The sequence below is a fragment of the Mya arenaria genome, chromosome 10 (assembly GCF_026914265.1).
Source record: "Mya arenaria isolate MELC-2E11 chromosome 10, ASM2691426v1".
NCBI classification, from domain to species: domain Eukaryota; kingdom Metazoa; phylum Mollusca; class Bivalvia; order Myida; family Myidae; genus Mya; species Mya arenaria.
In genome coordinates, this window is record NC_069131.1 from 66,079,980 (window position 1) to 66,101,859 (window position 21,880).

The 21,880-nt window shown below is 35.0% G+C and overlaps 2 protein-coding genes across 5 annotated transcripts; both read left to right on the plus strand.

Moving 5' to 3' along the window:
• Nucleotides 1–27: 27 nt before the first annotated feature.
• On the plus strand, nucleotides 28–10,165 carry LOC128206088 (5'-deoxynucleotidase HDDC2-like). Its single transcript, XM_052908254.1, has 6 exons — nucleotides 28–145; nucleotides 1,347–1,471; nucleotides 2,461–2,563; nucleotides 3,570–3,638; nucleotides 5,766–5,904; nucleotides 6,414–10,165. Exons 1-6 carry the CDS (start codon nucleotides 86–88, stop codon nucleotides 6,590–6,592), a joined length of 675 nt encoding a protein of 224 aa, XP_052764214.1. The 5' UTR covers nucleotides 28–85; the 3' UTR covers nucleotides 6,593–10,165.
• A 1,099-nt stretch (nucleotides 10,166–11,264) lies between these two features.
• Nucleotides 11,265–19,353, plus strand: LOC128205264 (gastrula zinc finger protein XlCGF57.1-like). 4 transcript variants are annotated; one of them, XM_052906788.1, is made up of 5 exons: nucleotides 11,265–11,295; nucleotides 13,059–13,725; nucleotides 14,590–14,715; nucleotides 16,427–16,561; nucleotides 18,452–19,353. In XM_052906788.1, exons 2-5 carry the CDS (start codon nucleotides 13,260–13,262, stop codon nucleotides 18,883–18,885), a joined length of 1,161 nt encoding a protein of 386 aa, XP_052762748.1. In that variant the 5' UTR covers nucleotides 11,265–11,295; nucleotides 13,059–13,259; the 3' UTR covers nucleotides 18,886–19,353. The 4 variants fall into 4 exon arrangements, with proteins under 4 accessions (XP_052762748.1, XP_052762744.1, XP_052762747.1 ...); XM_052906784.1 differs by lacking the exon at nucleotides 11,265–11,295 and adding an exon at nucleotides 11,793–11,960; XM_052906787.1 differs by lacking the exon at nucleotides 11,265–11,295 and adding an exon at nucleotides 11,983–12,531.
• Nucleotides 19,354–21,880: the final 2,527 nt, after the last annotated feature.

The window sequence follows — 21,880 nt, forward strand, 5'->3', positions numbered from 1 at the left end:
TCCAATGACAGTGCTTGTAACAAACTTTCAAGAAATTCATTGGATAACCGAAAACCGGAAAACATATTATTGTATCTACTTGAAAATGTCTGCTCAAAATTTTACAAAGCTTTTCGAGTTCTTTTCGTTAATTGGACAGCTAAAGGTATTAACATTTCAAATAAAAGGAAACTTTTGTAACATCAGATTTATTTGCAACCTGTCATGATATTTATTTTTTATTTTGTAGTTTATATTTGACTCAAATCGAAAACAAAGACCATCAGGAAATGCTTGAAAGTGTAGCTACAATAATGAGCGATCAGGGATACTCTTTTTATTATTTTGACACTTCTTATGTATCCCTGTAACGCTACAACTCTCTACCATTTAACAACAGGCGAAATGATATACTGTAATAATATGCATTGATGTTGAATAATGATGACACAGTTGTTCAATTTTTATCCGACTGATCTGAACTGGATTAAATTTGTCATTAGAGTTGTTATAGTCACATTAATATATTATGGGTCACGAATACCTTTATACATGTACACAACCAGTCAGATTTGTCCCAGATTTACCGATATCGGGATACTTGATAAACAATCAACACTTGTAAGTGTTTTATGATAACTAAACATGTTTTTTAGGCATACTGACATAACTTAATATGTGTTTAATAGTAGGCAATAATATTTTCGTAGAAATTTGAATTTATAACGGAGATAATTTCAAAATTGTGGCCACGAGGATTCTCTGCGCAAGGACCGCTTGCTACTTTTTGCTGGGATGGTGGACGTCACGAGTCTGCCATATTAAACAAATTGTCAAAAGACTCGTTGACGGCCAATTAGGTGGACTACTTGAAAGTGGTAAACACTATTCTCTCAATCCTTAATGTTGAACAAATATTAGATTTTTAATTCCATTCTCACTTCTCTTCCGAAAAAAATCCCTTCTGAACTCTCTAGCACCAGAAATAATCTTCCCAGGTTCAATCAAAAACTTAAATTTAAAAGAGAGATGGAGCTTTTTGAAAACATTGATACAAGAAAGATTCCGCAATCTAAAACAGTTTTAAACATATATCTAGGAAATCCATCAAACTATCCTACCAATGTTATCTTGAAGACATTCTCATTATTGCTTCCAATGATCAAACCGCCAAACCTAAAAAAACTGGGAAAAAATTATTAGAATTCTCAAGCATTCCAAACAAGATTCACCCTTATGTAAACAAAATGCTGTCCACCAAAATGATACAGCTGTTATATATTTAACAATTAATAAAGGAAGGCTAAAGACAGTTCACTCTGGCTTAACCATATTATGACATGAATTGGTGAACATTCTATTTACAGCGTGTGCAGAGGACAGGATGGGTTTTGCGTCAAGTGAACGCCCCGGAAAGTGTGGCAGACCACATGTACCGGATGTCCGTCCTATCTCTCCTCGCTGACACATCCTCGGGACTCAACAAAGAAAAGTAATAGGTTTCCAAATTATTTTTGAAACTGATGTGTGTATGGCTTATGAATGCTGAATTATCTTGGGGTTGCAATATGCTGTATAATACTACAAATATTTTTCTATGTGCAATTTACTGCCTTCTAAAGGTTGTTTCCCCTTGCCGAAAAAATGTCCAGTTTTTCGAAAAAAAATCTTAATATTTTCGCAATTTAGTGAATACAATTAATGAGAATTCATTAAAAAGCAATGCATTTCTTGAAAATTAAATAAGATCTTTACCAGATCATCTCATAATCAAGATCATCATAAACCGTCTACATGTCCTTGTGGTTAAGGCATATGTCTACGGAGCGGCGGTCGTGGGTTCGATCCCTTGCCGCGTCATACTGAAAGACGTTAAAAGTTGGTACAAGTAGCTCCCTTACCTGGCGCTCGGCATTTAAAGGGTAGTGCTTGGAAAAGTGGTGTTCTCAGTACTGGTTTAACCAAGGAAAGTTGTACCCCGTGCTGCAGCAGCTGACCCCGTGTATCGGTGCTTTACGCCAAGCACGTAAAAGAACAAAGGGGTCTCTTCGAAAAAGAGCTAGGGTATCGCACCCAGACTTCTTTGTATCCCACCACTCTCACTGTTTTTTTGAGAATGTATATTTCTCTTTAGTATGAGAGCATTTTAAAAACATTTGAAGTTTTGCTTTCCTTCCTTGTTAATCTTACCAAGAAAATGGTTGAAATTAGCACAAGTCTGGAAGCCCTACACACATAAAATGTTTGCCTTAATTGAGCAAAAATTGAAATTTTACATACCTGGGATGGTTGTAGTTTGATTAGACTAAAGCCAACAAGTAACATATAGGGGTTCTAGCATGCTGATCTTTTCCAATGGCTGCATGATATAAGATGTTAAATACATTCATGGGGTACTAATTGGTACATGTACATGTTTGTACTAATTGGTATTGTAACTAATAAGGCATTTGCTGATAAATGCAACTGTTGTCCATGTAGATGTGTGAAAATGTCGCTGGTTCATGACGTGGCTGAGTCAATTGTTGGAGATATTGCCCCGGCTGACTGTATCGATAAAGTGGAGAAATCCAGGAGAGAAAAGGTTTAGTTTATACTTTTTCATTAATTTAAAGCTGCACTCTCACAGATTGAACATTTTGACAGCTTTTTTTATTTGTCTTTGAACGAGCCAATTTTTGTGACAATCCATGGAAACCAGTTGTATAAGAATGCTGACAAAAAATATATCACAGATTGTTATATTTCAGTTCAAAAAATTATGTTTTATGCATTTTTTTTAACCTGTTAGTAACGGTTTAAGCCATAAAACACTAATTTTCGAATGGAAATATGAAAATCTACGATCTGAATTTTTGTCAGCAATCTTAAATCATTGGTTTGCAGATATTTATGCAAAAAATTGCTCTTTCCAAGACAAAAAATAAAAAAGTTGTAAAAGTGGTAAAACTGTGAGAGTGCAGCTTTAAGCTCCATTGTAAAGACAGCTGTATTTATTTGCTACTATATATTTTATTTCAAGAATTACTGAAAACATGGCCTTAACTGTTACATAAAATATGTAATACCACACTTATATTTCAACTTTCAAACATTTACTTATAAAAGTTTCTGCACTTCTAAGAACTCATTTTAGGAAGTTTTAAGCCCATTTCTAGGGAGTAATATTTCCAAACTTCCTTAATGGAAGAGAATTCACTCTATTCAACTACCCACTGCATATTTTATATAAATGGGTTACTTCCCTTCAGTCATACTGTACTTTTTAGGTAAAAATATGTCATGATGTCAGACAGTCATTTGATAGCCATTCAAGCTATTAAGCTATTTAGGCCTTTCAAGATTTTCTGAAATATTTAAACTGCAGTAATCCATAGTTATTTTATGCTATATCGTTAGTAGAAGAAGCCCCTTTGATAAATCTGAAGAAAAAAATCTATTATTTTAGGAAATGTCACTAAACGTATTTCAGGCCATATGACACCAAAGCAGGAATTCATTTTTATCAAATGACTGTATTCAGACAGCCTTGAACCTCCCTTTAGCCATTCTATACATATTTGGTGAAAATGTTTTTTTGTTTTTGTCAGACAGCCATGAGCCACATAACGAGCCTGATACCGGAGGAGGTGGGGCAGGAAATGATGCAGCTATGGATGGTAACATACTGGATTCATATTAAAGATGCAGTCTCACAGATTTACCGTTTTTACAACTTTTTTTATTTTTTGTCTTGGAATGTGCAAATTTTTGTGTAAATACCGGTATCTGCAAACCAATGCTAAAAGACTGCTGACATATTTCCATTCCAAAATTAATGTTTTATGGCTTAAACCGTTACTAACGGTAAAAATGCATAAAACATCATATATTTTTTTTCAATATAAAAATCTGCGATCTGATGACTATGCATTAATTGGCTCGTTCCAAGACAAAAATAAAAAGAATGTCAAACATTCAATCGGTGAGAGTGCAGCTTTAAATGCCAAAAATAACATCATTTTAATTCTCAGTGTTCCCAAATGTTTCTATAACTATAGGTCACAAAGTATGGGTGGACAGATTTTAATGTTTTCTGGGGGGGGGGGGGTAAAAAAAAGGTTGAGGTATTATTATTTATAGCCTTGTTGGTGGTATGGGCATTGGTGTCATCAGCGTGCATTTATAGGGCAAATACTTAAACCTTGAACAAAACTCAGTCTCTTTTCAAGATATTAAAAAGCAATTTGTTGCCCATTATGCGAGAGACAAGCTGCCCATAGACTGGACTTGAATCATTAATGATTTTTTATTCTATTTCAACAAAAAACAAGGGACACGCATTAGTGTTTGTCCCAGGGCTCTCTTGTTTTCAATATGTCCCTCAAGGAGGGCATATTCAAATCGCACTGTCCATCCAGTTTCCCGTGGCCGGGCTGTAATGTTGTCTTACAGGGAGGGATTTTTTAAAAATATTTGGCACATGTGTTCAGTACATAAAGGCAACCTGTCACATGCTAGACCTTGCTCCCTACCTCAAAGGTCAAGGTCACACAGGTTTATCATTTTGGAATGCTGCCTCTATACAATATAGTTGGCTGTCTTGGCTCTAACTTTGTCTTACACAAAGGGATTTAAAAAAAAAAAAAAGGGCACATGTGTTTGGTACATAATTTAAAAAAAAAAATCTATAACAATTATTTTTATACAAAGTTTTGTAAAAAGTAATATGACATACGTTTTCCCGCCAAACAATGTTGCGTCTTTGTTGACATAACGTCCGTTTGTAGTTGTACATAATTTAAAGAAGACTTGGACCATCAGAGGGGCTGACATATGCTAAAACTTTATAATAGCTCTTCCTAAATGCATGCAAATGTAGTAATTAGCATTTTGGTGGCATTCATTCCTTACTGTGAAAGCTCTTGTGTTTTTTGAACGAAAACATATTATATGAGTAATTTCAGAGTTGTCTGCAGATCAAGTCCACATGCACCAAGGGAGAAAAAGTTTCAAATAGGGGCCGGCATGGATGAGACTAAAATATACATCTTTGGCCTTTCCTTGTTGGTTTTTACAATACTTGTGAAATTATACAACTGCATAGAAAATGAAGCACAAAGTTCTATGCACTATTGTTACTTGAGAATGTGGACACTAAACCCACATGTCTGGCTTGGTGAACACTGTCAAAGCTTATAATTATGTGCTCAGACTGGGAATTGAACTAGTGAGGTTGGAAACCGGAAAAGTGGGCTGATAATGATTGAATTTTGTAAAATTAACCCTTTAAATCTTTTCACAGAAATCTGATGACCAGTCATGTGCTGAGGTATGGTTTGTGATGGATCTGGACAGTTTGAGATGGCCCCCAGACAGTAATTTGATTTAACAGTTTTCTGTGTTGAGTATGAGGACCTGTCCAAGGTGGGCGCCAGATTTGGAAGTACCTTGGCAATTTTGAGATGGTCCCCCAGACAGTTATTTGACTTAACAGCTGAATTTGTTACAGGAGTATGAAGACCAGTGCAGAGGCCAGGTTTGAAGAATTCCTTGACAAGTTAAGATAAACTCAGGCACTATATTTACTTAACTGTTGTGTTACAAGCCCAGCGTGGAGGCCAAGTTTGTGAAAGACCTTGACAAGTTTGAGGTGGTCCCCAAGACAGTAACCTGAATAAACTGTTGATTGTGTTACAGGAGTATGGGGACCAGTCCAGCACGGAGGCTAGGTTTGTTAAAGACCTTGACAAGTTTGAGATGGTCCTCAAGACAGTAATCTGACTAAACTGTTGACTGTGTTACAGGAGTATGAGGACCAGTCCAGTGCAGAGGCTAGATTTGTCAAAGATATTGACAAGTTTGAGATGGTCCTTCAAGCTTATGAGTACGAGCAGCTCGAGGAAAAGCCAGGTCACCTGCAGGAATTCTTCGACTCAACAGATGGTAAACAATAGTTTGGCATGCCAAGAACCCTGCTTTAGCGATACCTAGAGTATATCAACAGTGTGGCATTTATGATTTGGGTCAATGAACAGTCACAATTGAAACGAGATCTCTTGTCCAGAATATATTTTATTGGAAACATAATCTAAAGGGTTTCCCGTGTAACCCGTGCTTTAAAAATTTATCTACTAGTCCCGCGAGGAAGATGAATCCTGTGCAACACCCCACTTATTTACTGTATAAGTATAATTATATTTAATTTAAATTATAGTATTTTAAAAGGGCAACCTCAAATAAATAATTATTTGGGGAAAAAAAAATTCTATTTTTTAAAAATGCATTCTAAGGAACTCTTTGACATCGAAAAATAAATCTTTACCTACCCCATTTTTTGGGGGTAGTTAAATAGCTAACACGTTTATTTTTGCTGGCCTTAGCACTGCAACCATGACTATTGATAAAATTAAAAATGTTCAATGAAATAACTGTTGATATGAATTATATGGCAGGAAAGTTCCAGACAGACACAGTCCAGGGCTGGGTGTCCGAGTTACGGAAGATCCGGGGTCAGACGTCCCCCAACCCCCATTTCTCCTCCCCCCACCTCGCGCGAGGCCGGTCACACAATACCAAGGATTCCGCCACTGTCCATCCTTTCAGCGTGGATCACAAGGAGAAAGACAGCTAGTGACTATCTAGAGCCTATTTGACTTTGTTTTATAATTATTATTATTATATGCGCCTTATAAATAAGTGTTTGTTAAAGAGACATTTTTCAGGTTCCATGGTGTCAGATGCCATGGTAACAAAAAGTCTCAAGTCCAAGTCCAAGTTTCAGACTCAGTCTCTAGAATGAAAGCTACAATGAAATGATGTTTGCAGTTTTGCCACGTGAGTCTGAATTCAGACTTGAGACTTTTCATAACCCTGGCCCCAGATATTGAAGTTTTATGTCATGAAAATATCTGTAACAATAATAAAATGTCTGTCAGTTAGTATTATTATTCATAGATCTTTTTAAATGTGTCAGAAATTGGGAACAATTCATTTTGCCAAAAAGGGTTTATAATGTGCTTGTAACTTGAATTTTTTAAGCTTAAATTTACAAAAATCCTGTTCAGGTAAATGACCACCTTGGCCCAATTTCTAGAATGCTTATCAGTCCCTTATAACAGGGTCAAACAAAGCCCACTATTTTGTTTTGGAATATATTTTGTAAGATTCTCCCTTAAAGAGTTTTGAGACTATTGACGAAAATCATATTTAAGATTATCGCAATAAACATTGTTTTTGTTTGTAGTAAACTTAGTTAAAAGAAATGAATTATTTTAGCATGTTTCACTTTTTCAAGAAATTGGAGCCTGGAAAATATCTTAAGTCTCTTATAACAGGATTAAACAAAGCTCACTATTTATGTTTGGGTATAATTTGTTTGATATTTACCTTATTAAGAGTGTTTGCGGTCAAAATGGAAATATATTATTGAGAATCATGATAAACAATTTTTTCTTCAGTAAAATCAAGGTGAAATAAGAAATTTGGCTTGTTAAGCTTTAAAACTATCTAAAAAATTAGGGCCTGTTGTTGCATGGTCTTTATTCAAATTAATTAAAGAAATTACCTAGAATTGTTCATGTCCAATCAATAACTTAAGAAACCTTTGTCCAATCATCACCAAATTTGGTCAGAATGAGAATAGGCAGAATATCTCAGTCAGGTTTGATAACCAGCCATGAACCTCAGTCACTCCAGAGTTATGACCCCTGAATTTGCAAAAACTGTATTAACAGTGTCGGTTCTTTAAAATTGGCTTAATGAACAAACAGTTATCACCATACTTGGTGTCTTTAAAGTAAGACTGGTTTAATTTGTGATTGTTCGCTTGTATTAAAAGTTCAGTTTACACAAATCCTATGCAGATTACTGACTACCTCTTGTTGCTTGGTGCTTATCCAAACACTTTCGGGGATAGATACAATATTTTATTTGTGAGAGCCCCTTTATCATTTAGTTATCAAATAAAGTTCAGATTACCAGCTCCATTTGATAAAATTGTATTAAGGAACATAAATTGGCTTACTTTACAAAATATGTATATCTGAGGGGCCCAGCCAGTTAAACATCAACCAATCCACCTGATTAAAAATCTGCTGCTTGTTTGACTAGCGGCAGTCAATAAAATTTCTACAATATTGTTATCCCACTGGACAAAATGTTATTTCAAACATTTGTAAATATGTTGTTTTTGAATCCTGAATGATTTTTAATTGTGTTTTATGATTCATTGATGTGTATGCATTGTAAAATGTTGTAAATACCTTGTTTATTAATCATTAAAGTCCCATTAGCTGATTCATTTATCTATTAAATATACTCTCGCTCTGCTGACAGGGGCTGTACTGCACCATGATAGAGGAAACGTAAGGTTTTATTAAAAGATGCACTCTCTCCCAAATAAGCAGTACCACAATCAATACAAGTGCTTTAATTTGCCGAGAAAGATGAATAAATATTGAAAACAATGGTTCTTATGGAGGATACTGTGTTTGATTATAAAGAAAGGTGCAGAAAACACAGTATTTAAACCTTAAGGAACGAGCGTTGATCTCAGTAAATCTTACACAGCCCACCAATCATTTAATATTTATGCATTTTCAGCTATTAAATACATGGTTACAATCTTGTTATCAGTAATTTAAATTTTCCATAAATGCATTATATTGTAAGTAGTTTAAGTTTTATCACTCGAAAGATTATACTTGTTATGTTGGTTATAAATACGAGTATTACTTGTACACACAAAAGTAGTGGTGGATTTTGTCAACATTGCAGCGAAAGTTTTCAACAGTAATATTCTATTGGTTAGTTGAACATCTTTTTTAACAAAGTTATTTTTTGTTTACAATTCAAGAGACGCAAATGCAGCAAGTGACACATTTTTTTGTTTGTAAAAATAAACAAATAGATAGACAATTAAACAAGACTGACAGAATGTGAAGCTTGTTTTGAATGCATTTTAAAAAAAATGTAAATATTATTTTCATTGTATCATTAATATTGTTATTGATATTTCGCAGGTAACATGGTTTATATTTTTATACTTGTATGATATGTGCATACCATGTTAGGAAATATAAAAATGCTTTTGAGATTTTATTGACAAGACACAATTGCATGTGTGTTTTTATAAGCTTGTTTAGTAAAAGAAACTGAGTAGAAAACAACATACAAGTGTTTGCATAGATCAGCAAGCTGTATTCTTGTTTAGCTTCAAGTAGTTTGGGTCACAGGTGGCAGTATCAGTCAGTGGTAGTGTATAAAAAGGGTCACAGGTGGCAGTATCAGTCAGTGGTAGTGAATAAAAAACAAATGTATATTATTTTATACATAATTATGCTTATAAATACATGTTCTTTCCACTACTATGATTTAATTGTATTTAAACAAGTTTACATTTAACAAAATTTAAATACAACGAATATAGCAAAATATATTCCCTTAGGTCAGTTAAAGACACAGACTTAGAATACAGAATACTCAAATGTTCAAAAATATTTATAATGTTACTTATGTTGACAAAAGACGTATGCCTGATGATAGAATCAATTTTAACCATCTTTGCTCTTGTAATTACATTTTTACAACAAAATTAAGATATTGCTCTGCCGAATCTGAGTCTCAAACTTAGGCTCAAGAAGTAAGTGAAAATGGGCCGTTGGGCCATGATAAGAAACAGTCTCACGTCCGAGTCTAGACTCACTTCTATCAAATTACAAAAAAGATCTTTTTCGTTCCACTCATTTGGCAAAAATAAATATTATAAATTGTACATCTCAAATGTTAAAATAATCATCAAAATTATTCATCAATACTTACCTAAAAGGAAAGTTACATGTACAACTTGAACAAACTTGAAGATTTGCAGTTTTGCCATTTGAGTCTAAACTCAGATTTGAGATCGTTCATAAACATAGCCGCAGGTCTGTTAGATAGTTTTGAAAAAAATGACATTTTGAGTTGTAATGTCATATGATAACTACTTTACTGCATCCTTTCATACACAAACTGATACTGCCACTACAGATACTGATACTGTGGTTTTGATAAAATTTGCCTTCAAAAAACATGTATTTGTATTTGTATAAAGTCATGTAGAGTATACAACACTTGGTGTCAAAGATTATCTCATGAAGTGTGGTACCCTGTTTCAAGTTATAACACTTATTGTTTGTTGTCGGAATAAAAAGAATAATTCCATTGATTTTTTGTCCAGTTTTCTTTTCGTTTGATTGTTGTTCTATCTAATCTAGACATTTCTCTTTGACTGCTGTACATCTTGGGGTTATATAATTATTCTTTATTTTGATAGGAGTTTGTTAAGAGGGCACAATGTAGGTTGATGCAAAAACTGTTTATTATGTCTCCCCCACGTATTGAGACATATTGTTTTTGCCCTGTCTGTCAGTCAGTCCGTCAGTCTGTACGTCACACTTTGTTTCCGCTCAATAAATAAAGAACGCTTGCACCCAGGAACTTCATACTCGGTATGCTAGTTGGTCATGACTAGTAGATGACTCCCAATGATTTTGAGATCACTAGTCAAAAGTCAAGCTCGCCATGACCTTGAGGTGAAGAAACTTTCCGCTCAGTAACTAAAGAACGCTTGAACCCAGGAGCTTCATATGTGGTATGCAAGTTGGTAATGACTAGAAGATGAACCCTATTGATTTTGTGATCAGTCCATTAGTCAGTCAGTCCGTCACACTTTGTTTCTGCTCAATAAATAATTATACAGAACGCTTGCACCCAGGAACTTCATACTTGGTATCTAGTCGGTCATGACTAGTAGATGACCCCTATCGATTTTGAGATAAGTAGGTCAAAGGTCAAGTTCACCTTGACCTTATGTTGAAGAAACGGTTACTGCTCAGTAACTAAAGAGCGCTTGCACCCAGGAACTTACAATATTTATTAATTTTTAAACCCAATAGTGTTAAATGTTTTGGTCTAAGCAATTCAAATGGTTTAACAGAGGGAAGAGGGGATCAAGTACAGGATGAATAAGTCGTCTCAGCTTGGGACATTGGGCCAAGCTGGGACCAATAACTAGAAACACATAATTATTATCCATCCCTCCAGTTTCAACACGGTCAGCATGAAGTCATGCAAGATTCGGAAAGTCGTCCAACATGAATTCTTTTATTTAGACTCTTAAGAGTTAACAGGCATAGTTTCTACATTAGGTGAGATCAATTTTCAATAGTTTCCCTCATAAAGTGATTTGTATGGTCACCACTGTTTGACCGCAAACCGTTTTGTCTAATTATCTTCTTAAAGTTGTTGGCTGCTCCTTAATTGCACAAGTGTTGCCTGCCTTCTTTTGTCAGAAAGGTAAGTTTTATTTTTGGTCGACGTTATATTCTATACACGCTCACGGTCTGACCACTGGAATCTATACACCCCCATTGAAATGTCGTAAAATATATGAAAATTTCTTTATCCACATTTTTTGATATTTCAGATAATAATTAAGACAAAAGATGGCAATTTTAAATAAATAAATACTTTGCAAGGAAATAAACAATTACATCTCACTGTTTCCAAGTTCGATCGAATATTGAAATTGTTTTAAGTGAAGTATTTTATGGTTGAAATTGATCATAAAGAGTTATATTCATATTTTACCATGTAACTGAAATGTTATTTTGCACTAAACAAGCATTTAATGCATTAAAACAAGTTGTTTACCTTTCCAATAAAACGAAAGTTGACTGACACAGAAAACAATTATGCGAAGGGGAACAACTCGATACAATCGTAATAACTCGGCCTCCTCCGACAAAGCTTCGAGATAGACGTTATACAATCGTAACAACTCGGCCATGGCTGAAATGTTCCGAGCGATTTAAAACTGTGCCCGAAGCCTTGCAGGTGCCCTTCATGTATATATCGTTATGTTTTGACAGAATGAAATGAAAAAAGCCGTCAAACTCATAATTATAAGTTGGGATATTTATTTTTTTGTGTACGGAACTAATATAAAATAACATTATCTGGTAATATTTCTTTTTTTATGATATTTTATAGACTCTATATGCTTTAACCCGGAATCCTAATCGGAACAACTACCCACTTTTGATACTAAACAATTTGTACGTGAAGGATTTGCCATATCAAAAATCTAAAAAAAATCCGCCAACGTAAAATTATTTGGACTAGGATTCAGTACAGCCTGGACAAACATTGAACGTTATACAGCCTCAACTGAAGACAAATATTAGAATCTATATGGCCTCAACTGAACAGCCTCAACTGAAGACGAACATTAGAGTCCAAGTTATATTCCTTAAAAGAGTTATTATACTAAAACGGGAGCTTTAAGGGCTATCCGGAAGTAAAACTAGTTGAAATGGTCGCAGTCAACAGTTTCATGGTTTACTTTACGGAAAAAACTAAGGGTGTATAGATTCCAATGGTCAGACTGTGAGCGTGTATAGAATATAACGTCGACCTTTATTTTTCAGTGTTTTCTTTAGAAAGTTGACGTTTGCTTCATACAATCATCTTAACAAATATATATAAGAATGCCAAGGAATCGCTAGAGAAGAAATGCAGGTGAACCTATAGGTTGTCAAGTTCCTGGGATTACATGGATGGCTTCATCTGTTCCTTATCATTATGAAATAAAACAATGTGGTCCCTCTAAAATGACTTGATCCTGTTCTTTTTTTTGAAAGCACTATTATGGACACAAGCATGTGTACATTTCTGCTCTCATCAAATATTTCTTGGTTATAAACACATACAAAATTTACAAATTTGGCTGTTGAAACCTAAAATTACTTAAATTATTTAACCATGTTTCTTGCTTTTTCTGTCCCATTTACAATATTCAAGTTCTCCGCCGTTGGATACAACATGCCTTTTTCTCTTTTACCTACCTTTACCACTTCTGAAGCATACACAAAACCAATTTTACATACATTTTAAACTGTTTGACGAATTATTTTTTTTTTAAAGACGATTTTCATGCATATTCCATATGTGAAGTGTATAATCTGTTGTTAATCTTTGTTAATCTGGAGCATGGATGCCATACTATTATGTATGCCGCATAATGCTCCTTGTTATAAATTCTTTTCAATTCCTTTCAGATTGTTCCTGAACGTATATCGTAATTTAGGCTTGTGAATAAATTCTAATGATATTAAGGAAAATTAATAATTAAGATTGACACTTGTGTTCTGCCATTAATTGGCAGTATAATCATTTGGTCCAACAACAATTCTGCTGAATGCTGTTAAAGACAGGGCATTAAATAGCAAGTTTGAGCTAACTGTTTTCTTTTATTTGGAATGGCGTCATATCTCAATGACAAAGCTCAAATTTTGAATCTTAATCAAGATGCATTGTCAACCACAGACCAAGAAAGTGTGGCATCAACAACTCCACAAAATTTGGATGTAGGATCAAGTGGAAATCTGAATGCAGAAGCAGAGAGCAAATCAAAAATGGAACTATACTACATTTGTGCATTCTGCACCAAGTGTTTTGATACAAAACAGTCACTAACAGCTCACTTAGCCACCCATACAGACGATGATGATGATGTCTTAAGCTGGTTTCAACTGTATAAACAGTGCATGACAAGCAGTGGAGTGGAATGGCGTTGTTCGTTGTGTGACGTGACGGTGAGCCGGGCGGCAGAGCTCAAAGCTCATGCAGCCACACATGAGAATCACCCCACCGTGTATAAGACAGACAGATGGGACAAGGTACAGCAGGCATCATTTACTTGCCCTGTCTGTAAAAAGGTTCTAGGTAAGCATGTTAGAAGAAGTCATAAGGCTTGAAGAAATAATCTGAGATTCGGGCAATGGTCTCATAAATGTAGGTATGGTAGGGACACCTTTGTTTGTTTAAAGCCCAATCATTATAGCAAAGCAAGTCAGGAATGCTTACCATGACATTTTGGTATATTGTGTATTAAATAATTATTCTTTTATGTTTTTAATTGTTATAGACACCAATGGATTTCTTGATCAACAAGAAATAAAATTTGAATCCAAAACATTTGGAAAATACTCTAGGGTGAAGGGGTTGTGCCTGGTAGGATCGGGTTGCCTTACACACAGCAGTGAGCTGTTTATTTTTTGGCCTTATTATTAGCTTAATACATCTTATAATTTATACAGCTATTTAGCCTTCATTTCCATACTTTCACTTATCAAAATTTCACTGGTGTAAGGCGTTAAGTTTTTTATTGTTGATAATTGCAAATTAAACCAAACAGTTGGCATTCGGAAGTTAACTGCATAATCTCTGAATAACCAACAGAGTAACATGACGATTGTACACTACATGTGAAAATGAAATTTAAACCAATGAGTTGAATGAAGTGTACTTATATGTTATGTTATATATTAATTTTAAGAAGTAAGTAAGGAGTTATAACCAGTAGGCAAATAAAAATGTGATCAGGTGAAAGCATTGCCTAGGGTAGACATCTTTTCCACTGCTTACAGCAAGATACACTAGCTCAATTCTAAAGCAAATCAGGGACAAGGTAAAAGGCCATTCCTTAGAACTAATTTAGAAAATGAATGAGATTTCAAAATGCAAGGGGAAAGGAGGGTTACTCTGTCCAGTCTCACCACATGATGTTTGTTGATATTTCTGTTGCAGGTAGCCAGGGCAACCTCCGAAAGCACATGTTCCTCCACTCTGGCAGCAAGCCGTTTCACTGTGACGAGTGTGGCAAGGCTTTCTCTCTGAAAGGCAACAGAGACAAGCATGCACTCATACACAAAGGTGGGTTAAATGCACTAAGGTGGGTTAAATACATAAAGGTGGGTTAAAGACATGCATGTGGGTTAAATATCCAAAAGTGGATTATACACAAATGTTGGTTATCTCCCTTTGTCCAGATTATTATTACTTCTATAACATACAGGCATAGTTTATGGCACCCCGCAAGGCAGTCTGGTAAGCCTGAGTTTTTCATGTGTTATTGTTAGCTCTACTGTGTTGGTGTAGCAGATGTCCATGTGTCCCTCTGTAAACAATTGCTTGTGAATGTGATTAAAGTCTTCAGTTTTGATTGTATATCAATCAAACTTATACAGTAGTTAGATATCCAAGAGATCCCTGTTCCTTTCTTAAACCAGCCCATGCATGACTGGATTATGTCCCTTGAAATTTTAAGCCCTATCAAAAGAATGCTCTAAGGGAGACAATATTGTACACAGAGTTGTGTATTTTTGTAGTGTTACTCTTCCTTTGCCCTTTGTTACAAATAATGGTTCACTGATTGCTTCCCTTTGTATATGGGTATTCACAGGGTTTTATTTGAACGCAAGATCAGGTTAAAATTTCATGACAGTAAGAACTATAAAATGCTACTTTTAGTGATTGAAACAGTGAAATATCATTTTTGTTGAGTCTGAGTGTGATGAGCACAATGTTGCCACAATGACGCTTTTGTGAATGTTTGTCTGTTGGACTGAACATAGCTGGAGCTGTATCTTGACCAATTATAGGATGATGAGGTGGCGTGTTGTGCACAAGACCCAGGTCTGTACCTCATTAGAGGTCAAAGGTTGAAATGGTCTTGTCCATGCATTATAGTTTAAAAACAACAACATTAAACATGGAGGTGCACCATGGTGAGGCGGAGTGTCCCAGAATCAAATTATTTGCTGTGGTGTGTCTGTCTGAACTGAACCTGTAGGGGTTGACGTCAAGTTATTGATATTCTAAAAGATAGAAAATATATCAAAATATGAAATTTACAGAATTTATTTTCATTACTTAGACACCAAAAAAAACAGGATTTTAAATAGTGTTCTCAGTAGTGTAAATACTTAGGTCCTATACTTTAAATTAAACTTAATTTATTTTATAATATTGTTGACAACAGTTATGGTAACTTAAACAAAAACTTACAATCCCTACCATTTACCTGTGAAGGCTGCTATAGTAATTTAATCTGGATGCCTGTCTATGAGGTGTTTATTTTCCGAGTCTGAATTTTGCTTTTGTTTGCTAAGCTGCTCAAGGTAGAAGTTGAAATGTTGCATTTCTAGTGTTTTTCTACCGAATGTGTTCAAATGATGCCCCTAGTGTCCAAACTTACCACCACTCTGCTACTTGTAAACTAGGCTTTTTGTGTACATTCAGTGAAATAATTAATATATTGCAATCTTGAACTGAAATTAAGAATTAGATTATGCTCTATATCATTGTAAGGATTGAGGAGATAGCTGTAATGATTTTACATCTCTCCTTTTATATTTTCATTTTTCAAAACATGCCTTTTATCAACGAATGAAGTGACAAGTGCTTGTTTCTGGTTGTGGTCCTCTTGTCAAGTTTTTTTCGTGTGTGATTTTAGGTGTGAGTGAGTTTGAGTGCCAGATAAGCTGTTAGGCTGTGAGGGAACTTCCTCCATTTACTCATTTGTGTGTATAATGAAAACCTTCATATTTTAAGAGTTTACCTTTCGTTGTCTGCTTTATTCCAGGTGTGCGGGAGTTTGAGTGTCAGGTGTGTGGAAAGAAGTTTGGCCTGAAAGGAAACTTACACAAGCATATCCTCACTCACACAGAGACCAAGTTTTTCCAGTGCTACATCTGTGCCAGACAGTTCACTCTCAAAGGTAAGGACTGTTCTGGGTACCTTAGGAAACAGCCTTACCATGGGCACATTTTCTAAGCATCTCAAAAAGGACCAAAAAATTGTGAAGCAAACCATAAGAAAAGCACAGACCAATTTGGAAACTGCCCATTTGGGAAACACAGACCATTTAGGAAACACAGAACATTTAGGCCTGTCCTATAATCAAATCCAGGGGCTCTGTAAAAACAGTTGTAAATGCCCATAGGGCTTAAAGCACTGAAAATTCAATGGGCTTGTGAAATAAAATGCACATCAGCTGATAAAAATTACTCCGAATCCTTTCGCTTAGTAGAAACTAGTTAAGGTATTCTCTTTTAGGGGCCTAGAGAAGTTCCCCTGGTGGGGCTCATTCACACAACCTCTGGCCCCAATATCACGAAAATACTTAAATCTAATCTCAAACTCAGTTTCAACACGTTGTACCACATAGCATCAAAATTTATTAAAAATCATATATGTTTTTTAAAGTTTATAAGCACATTCTATCATAGAATATGCTGAAAAAGCCTTTGGTGAAATTCCAAGGGAAATCTATTCTACAGCCAAAAATGTATATGAGTACAATTCTGTTTTCTTTATCAAATACTCAAGTATATTTTTTGCTCTAGAATGAGTTTTCTTTGAAATATTGAAAAAATCTTTTTATCAACAAATTCTAGAAGAAAATACGTTTTCAAAAAGTATAAAACATGGAAGATTTTGAAGAATATTATGCTTTTATACGGTGACATGAGTTGAGACCGAGTTTGAGATTTGACTTAAGTATTTTCGTGATATTGGGGCCTGGTCTCAATGAGTCTGTGTACGAGGGCCATCAAAAAAACCATAGACTTTCTTTATAACTTTTGCATCATTTCGTCATATTTAATTAGAATATAAGTAAATGCATTTTTATGAAGAAACTGCAAGAAAAATACAAAGAAGACACATTTATTGACATTAAAGTATATTGATAATTTAAACAATGAAATGCTAAGAGAGTGCTCAGTTTAAGTAAAAAGGGCTGGTATGAAATTTTTCTAGTTATTAAGCATCTATACATGTTTATAATGCTACCAATGATTACTGTGATATGTTTACATAAAATTATAACCTGTATCAAACTTTTTATGTAAAGTGTCAACATATTTTTTGGATGTCCTCAGTACCTCAGTCCTGTACTTACAAAGCATATGAGCAATTAACTGTGTGCGTATTCTGCTCGCCTGTTTAACACTGGAATGACTGTTGTGGCAAGGTTAAGGTGATTTTGTCACTATGACTTACACACCCACTGAAAAAGTTTTGGGTCAGATAGGTCAAAGGCAGTTTCTATTTAGGTATCCAGTCTACAATAATGTGGAATTTGGATGCCTAGTGGCCCCATATAAGTATGGTATCATTTGAGCAGGTTTAATGTGTTGAGACTGAATATGTAAATATTATATCAGTCAATGTACTTTTAACCTTCAAATAATGAAAAATCGGTCATTTCACTTCAGACTTCAGTTGAAATAAAGAACAAAAATACAAACTGCCATCACTTTATCTGTGACATATTTTGGGTTTATTTTACATATTAATCATCCCTAAGCTATACTTTTTCAAATTATACCAAACTTATATGGGGTTACTAGGAATTAAGATTTAACGTCATGGCCAAATGGCAGGATAACATGACAATCTTATTTGAGCATCGGCACCCAATTGTATAAAACTTGGATAAGTTATCCACAGGTAATCTTTTGGCTAGTTGAAACAATTCCATTGGTTAGTAGTTCTTGTTGGCTAAATATTGACCAATCAATAAACATTTTTGATAACAGACCAAACTGAAACCACAACCAGTTTTATACAGTTGGTTACTGATGTCTTAACATGCATGTTTCAGGAAACCTTGATAAGCATCTGAAGAGGCATGTTACTGAGTCAGGGAAAATGCCGACGATCATTGCAACAGGGGATGTAAATGAGTTGGGAAAAATGCAGACAATCGTGGCGACAGGAGATCCGCATATCAGTGAGATCAGGGCGCAACTTTCTCAAGCTGAATATGGGAATGCAGTTAAACACTTAACTACAGTGAAAAATCCTGTGACTACAGTGCAATGTCTGATGACTACAGTGCATGATAATGTGAATACAGTGCTCAAACATAATACTGTGAAAAATCATTTGATTACAGCGCAAAATCATGTGACTGCAGTGCATGAGAATTTGAATGCAGTCGATGAAAATATGACTACAGTGCAAAATTATGTGAATACTGGTCAAGAAAATGCAAATATTACAGTGCATGAAAATGTGAATACAGTACAAGATTAAGTTTAATGACATATTCAAATCAAACATTTGTACTAGGAACAGATTTCAAACACAAGTATAAAATGTTTATTCCAAATACATTTTGTGAAGATTGAAGCCGATAAAGTGAAACATGATTTTTATAAATGTCATTTCTTCACAGACATGCAAACAATGGGAAACTCAAAAATTATACACCTGCGATAAATTAATTATGTCTTTTGTTAATTGTATTGATCATTAAGCTAATTATGTCAATCAATAAGGTCACTATGTCGATCAACAAGTTCATTATGTTGATCTAAGAGTTATTATCAATTGATAAGTTCATTATTTTGATGGCGAAAGATACTGCTGTTTTTCAGGGCAATGTCTGGGTATATAATAGCATGACAATGTGTTGTACAGTTCCCCGATCAATGTTTCATTTGATGGGACACACAGATTTATGTATATTGCAATTTTTTTCATAAACGTTTTTGAAAATTACTCTTTATTGAGTTACTTTAATTATTTTGAGAAAGAACTGGTTTCGTGAGGGAGATACTTAATTGGCGTTGTCTGCTGTCATGACGTTCTTCTGTTTGTCACATTTTATATCACCATATTTTGGTTGGGATTGGTCAGATAATATTCAAACTTGGTCGGAAAGTTTGCCTTGGTGAACTCTCGGATGCTTGTAATCTTGTGAAAGAGGTTCACATGGGGTCAAAATCTAGGTCACTAAGTTAAATCTTTAAAAAAAACTTGTAACACACTAGAGACATTGTTGTTGCAGAGAAAGCCTTGAAGGTGACAAGGGTAGAGGAAGGAAGAGGAATTACGATGTGACATTAATGACTTTAGTCGCTGATGCCTTAGAAAAGGACAGACGGTTAAATGATATTTTTAAAGACACCTAGGTCCATGTAGATTACGTGGATGTGGTTTATCCGCGGAATTCCACGGATTTAATGGCCCAGGGACCCCTCCCCTACAAAAAAATTTTTTTTTTTTAGCTGATAAAAAAAGGTATTTTGTTGCTAGAGTTGATATTCCAGTTTGCTTCAAAATTGAAGTCAAGAGATTCCTCAAAAGAGCTTCTAAAATGTCAGGGTTTTTTCTACGGCAGTGTGCTTTTGACCTCAAGAGTAGCCCTAGAACCCATGGCTGAAATGGTTTCAGCCCTCGAGCTGCCAGGTCAATTACATTCCTGGATTAGGAGATCATTTCAATTAACTCATTAAACTTGAATACTAAATCTTGCCTATGCTAAGGATTTATATAATCATAACTTGCATTAATATACTTCTTCGTTATTTTTACAAATCAGTTTAATTTTTAAATAAAAATAGCTTGCAGCTACATGCTGGTTGGCTTCTACATTCACTTAACAATTATGAAAAAGAATGTCTTGTCCATGACCCCAGGACTTTTCTTTAAAGGTCCCTATTGAATAGAATAATAATGACTGACATGACGTGGCTTTTTGTTCTATGACCCCGAGATGAAATCACAATTGGTCATGTTAGAACATAGCATATCCCCACCTCCCAAGACCACATGTCATAGAGTTGCGGAAAGTTCATATTCGTATTTATTAGACGGGATAATTATTAGCCACACTGTCTCTCGCTGTCCCAATTTGTCACGAGTGTAAATGCAGATTACTAAAGCAAGGCAGGATTATGTTTTTGAACTTGATATTATAACTATCTATGATGTGTTTCCGGTACGTAAAGAAAAATCCGACCAGAGGGCATGCACGAAATTATCAATTTGTGGAAAAAATGATTAAGAAATCAAACTTTTGTACATTACACCAAAAAGCGCATGCGATTTGGTTAACGGACGTCATAAAGCGTAGTAATTTTAAAGAACTAAAACTCGTGTATTTTAGGATTATTTATTTTCAATTTTAGTTTTCATTATTGCATACATATATATTTGATTGCGCTTTATTGAAATGGCATACTATTCTTTTCATAAACCATGCAATAAAAGAAATAATAAGTGGCGCATTGTTACGCGTGACTCATCTTACATGGGGGGTGTAAGAAGGGTTTTTTCAGCACTGGTCACATGACTGGAAACATACGTCCGGTATGCAAAAAAACAAAACTATCTTGCACACTGCAGAGACGACACATTTTGAGATCGCTGTCCTTGGATCGAAACAATTTCCCAGCCAACGTTTTCTCCAGATTAAGCACCTTTTGATTTTGCCATCTTCCCCAAAATCAAAACTCATTTGAAAGAGTCGATTTCATTTGCTGACAGTCTCCGCACAGTGAAATCTCAAATTATATAATTCTGAGTGGTATAGCAATGTTTTCTGGCACCAATGGATTCATCCCCACTAATGTAGTGTTCAGTGTGACAGCGAGTCTATTGAAAAACACTAGTTTGAGGTCATTGATGCTGTTCACTTTGTTCTGATGTATTGGACGTGAGCCGGAACTTCGTTTATGACCGTGTTCAGACCCCTGAAACTTTTGCACCGTAAATACCGGTACTATTGCCATAAAATGTTCAGTGTTTGTAGCGGATAATCTCTACATCTAAGTAATGTATATTTTGATGTACATTGTTAAAGAGACTGTACACCAGATTGGCACCAAAAAATGTTTGTTTCTGTAATGAATCTAAGGACAATCCTTTAATAGAATGTGTTACGCTTTGATATCATAATTGTAAAAAAAGTACCAAAATGTAAAAAATTGTGTCGGAGAACGGGTTCGAACCCGTGTCGCCAAAATTGCAGTCGAGTGCTGTATCCACTGAGCTACGAGGGATAACTCTAAACGAGTGGTATATTTAAGCTATATACCTAACTTGTTAATATCACGTGATAACATTGACTAGCCAATCACACATAAGGAATGAATTCTACTAGGTAGACATACCCAGTAAACTTTTTTAATGGAAAAAATACGAAATAACAGCTAAAGTTAAATAAATTGTATACTATGTGGTACTTCAGTTAGTAAATTTCAATGCATTGTACACATAAATACCAAGTTTATGTCAGTTTCGA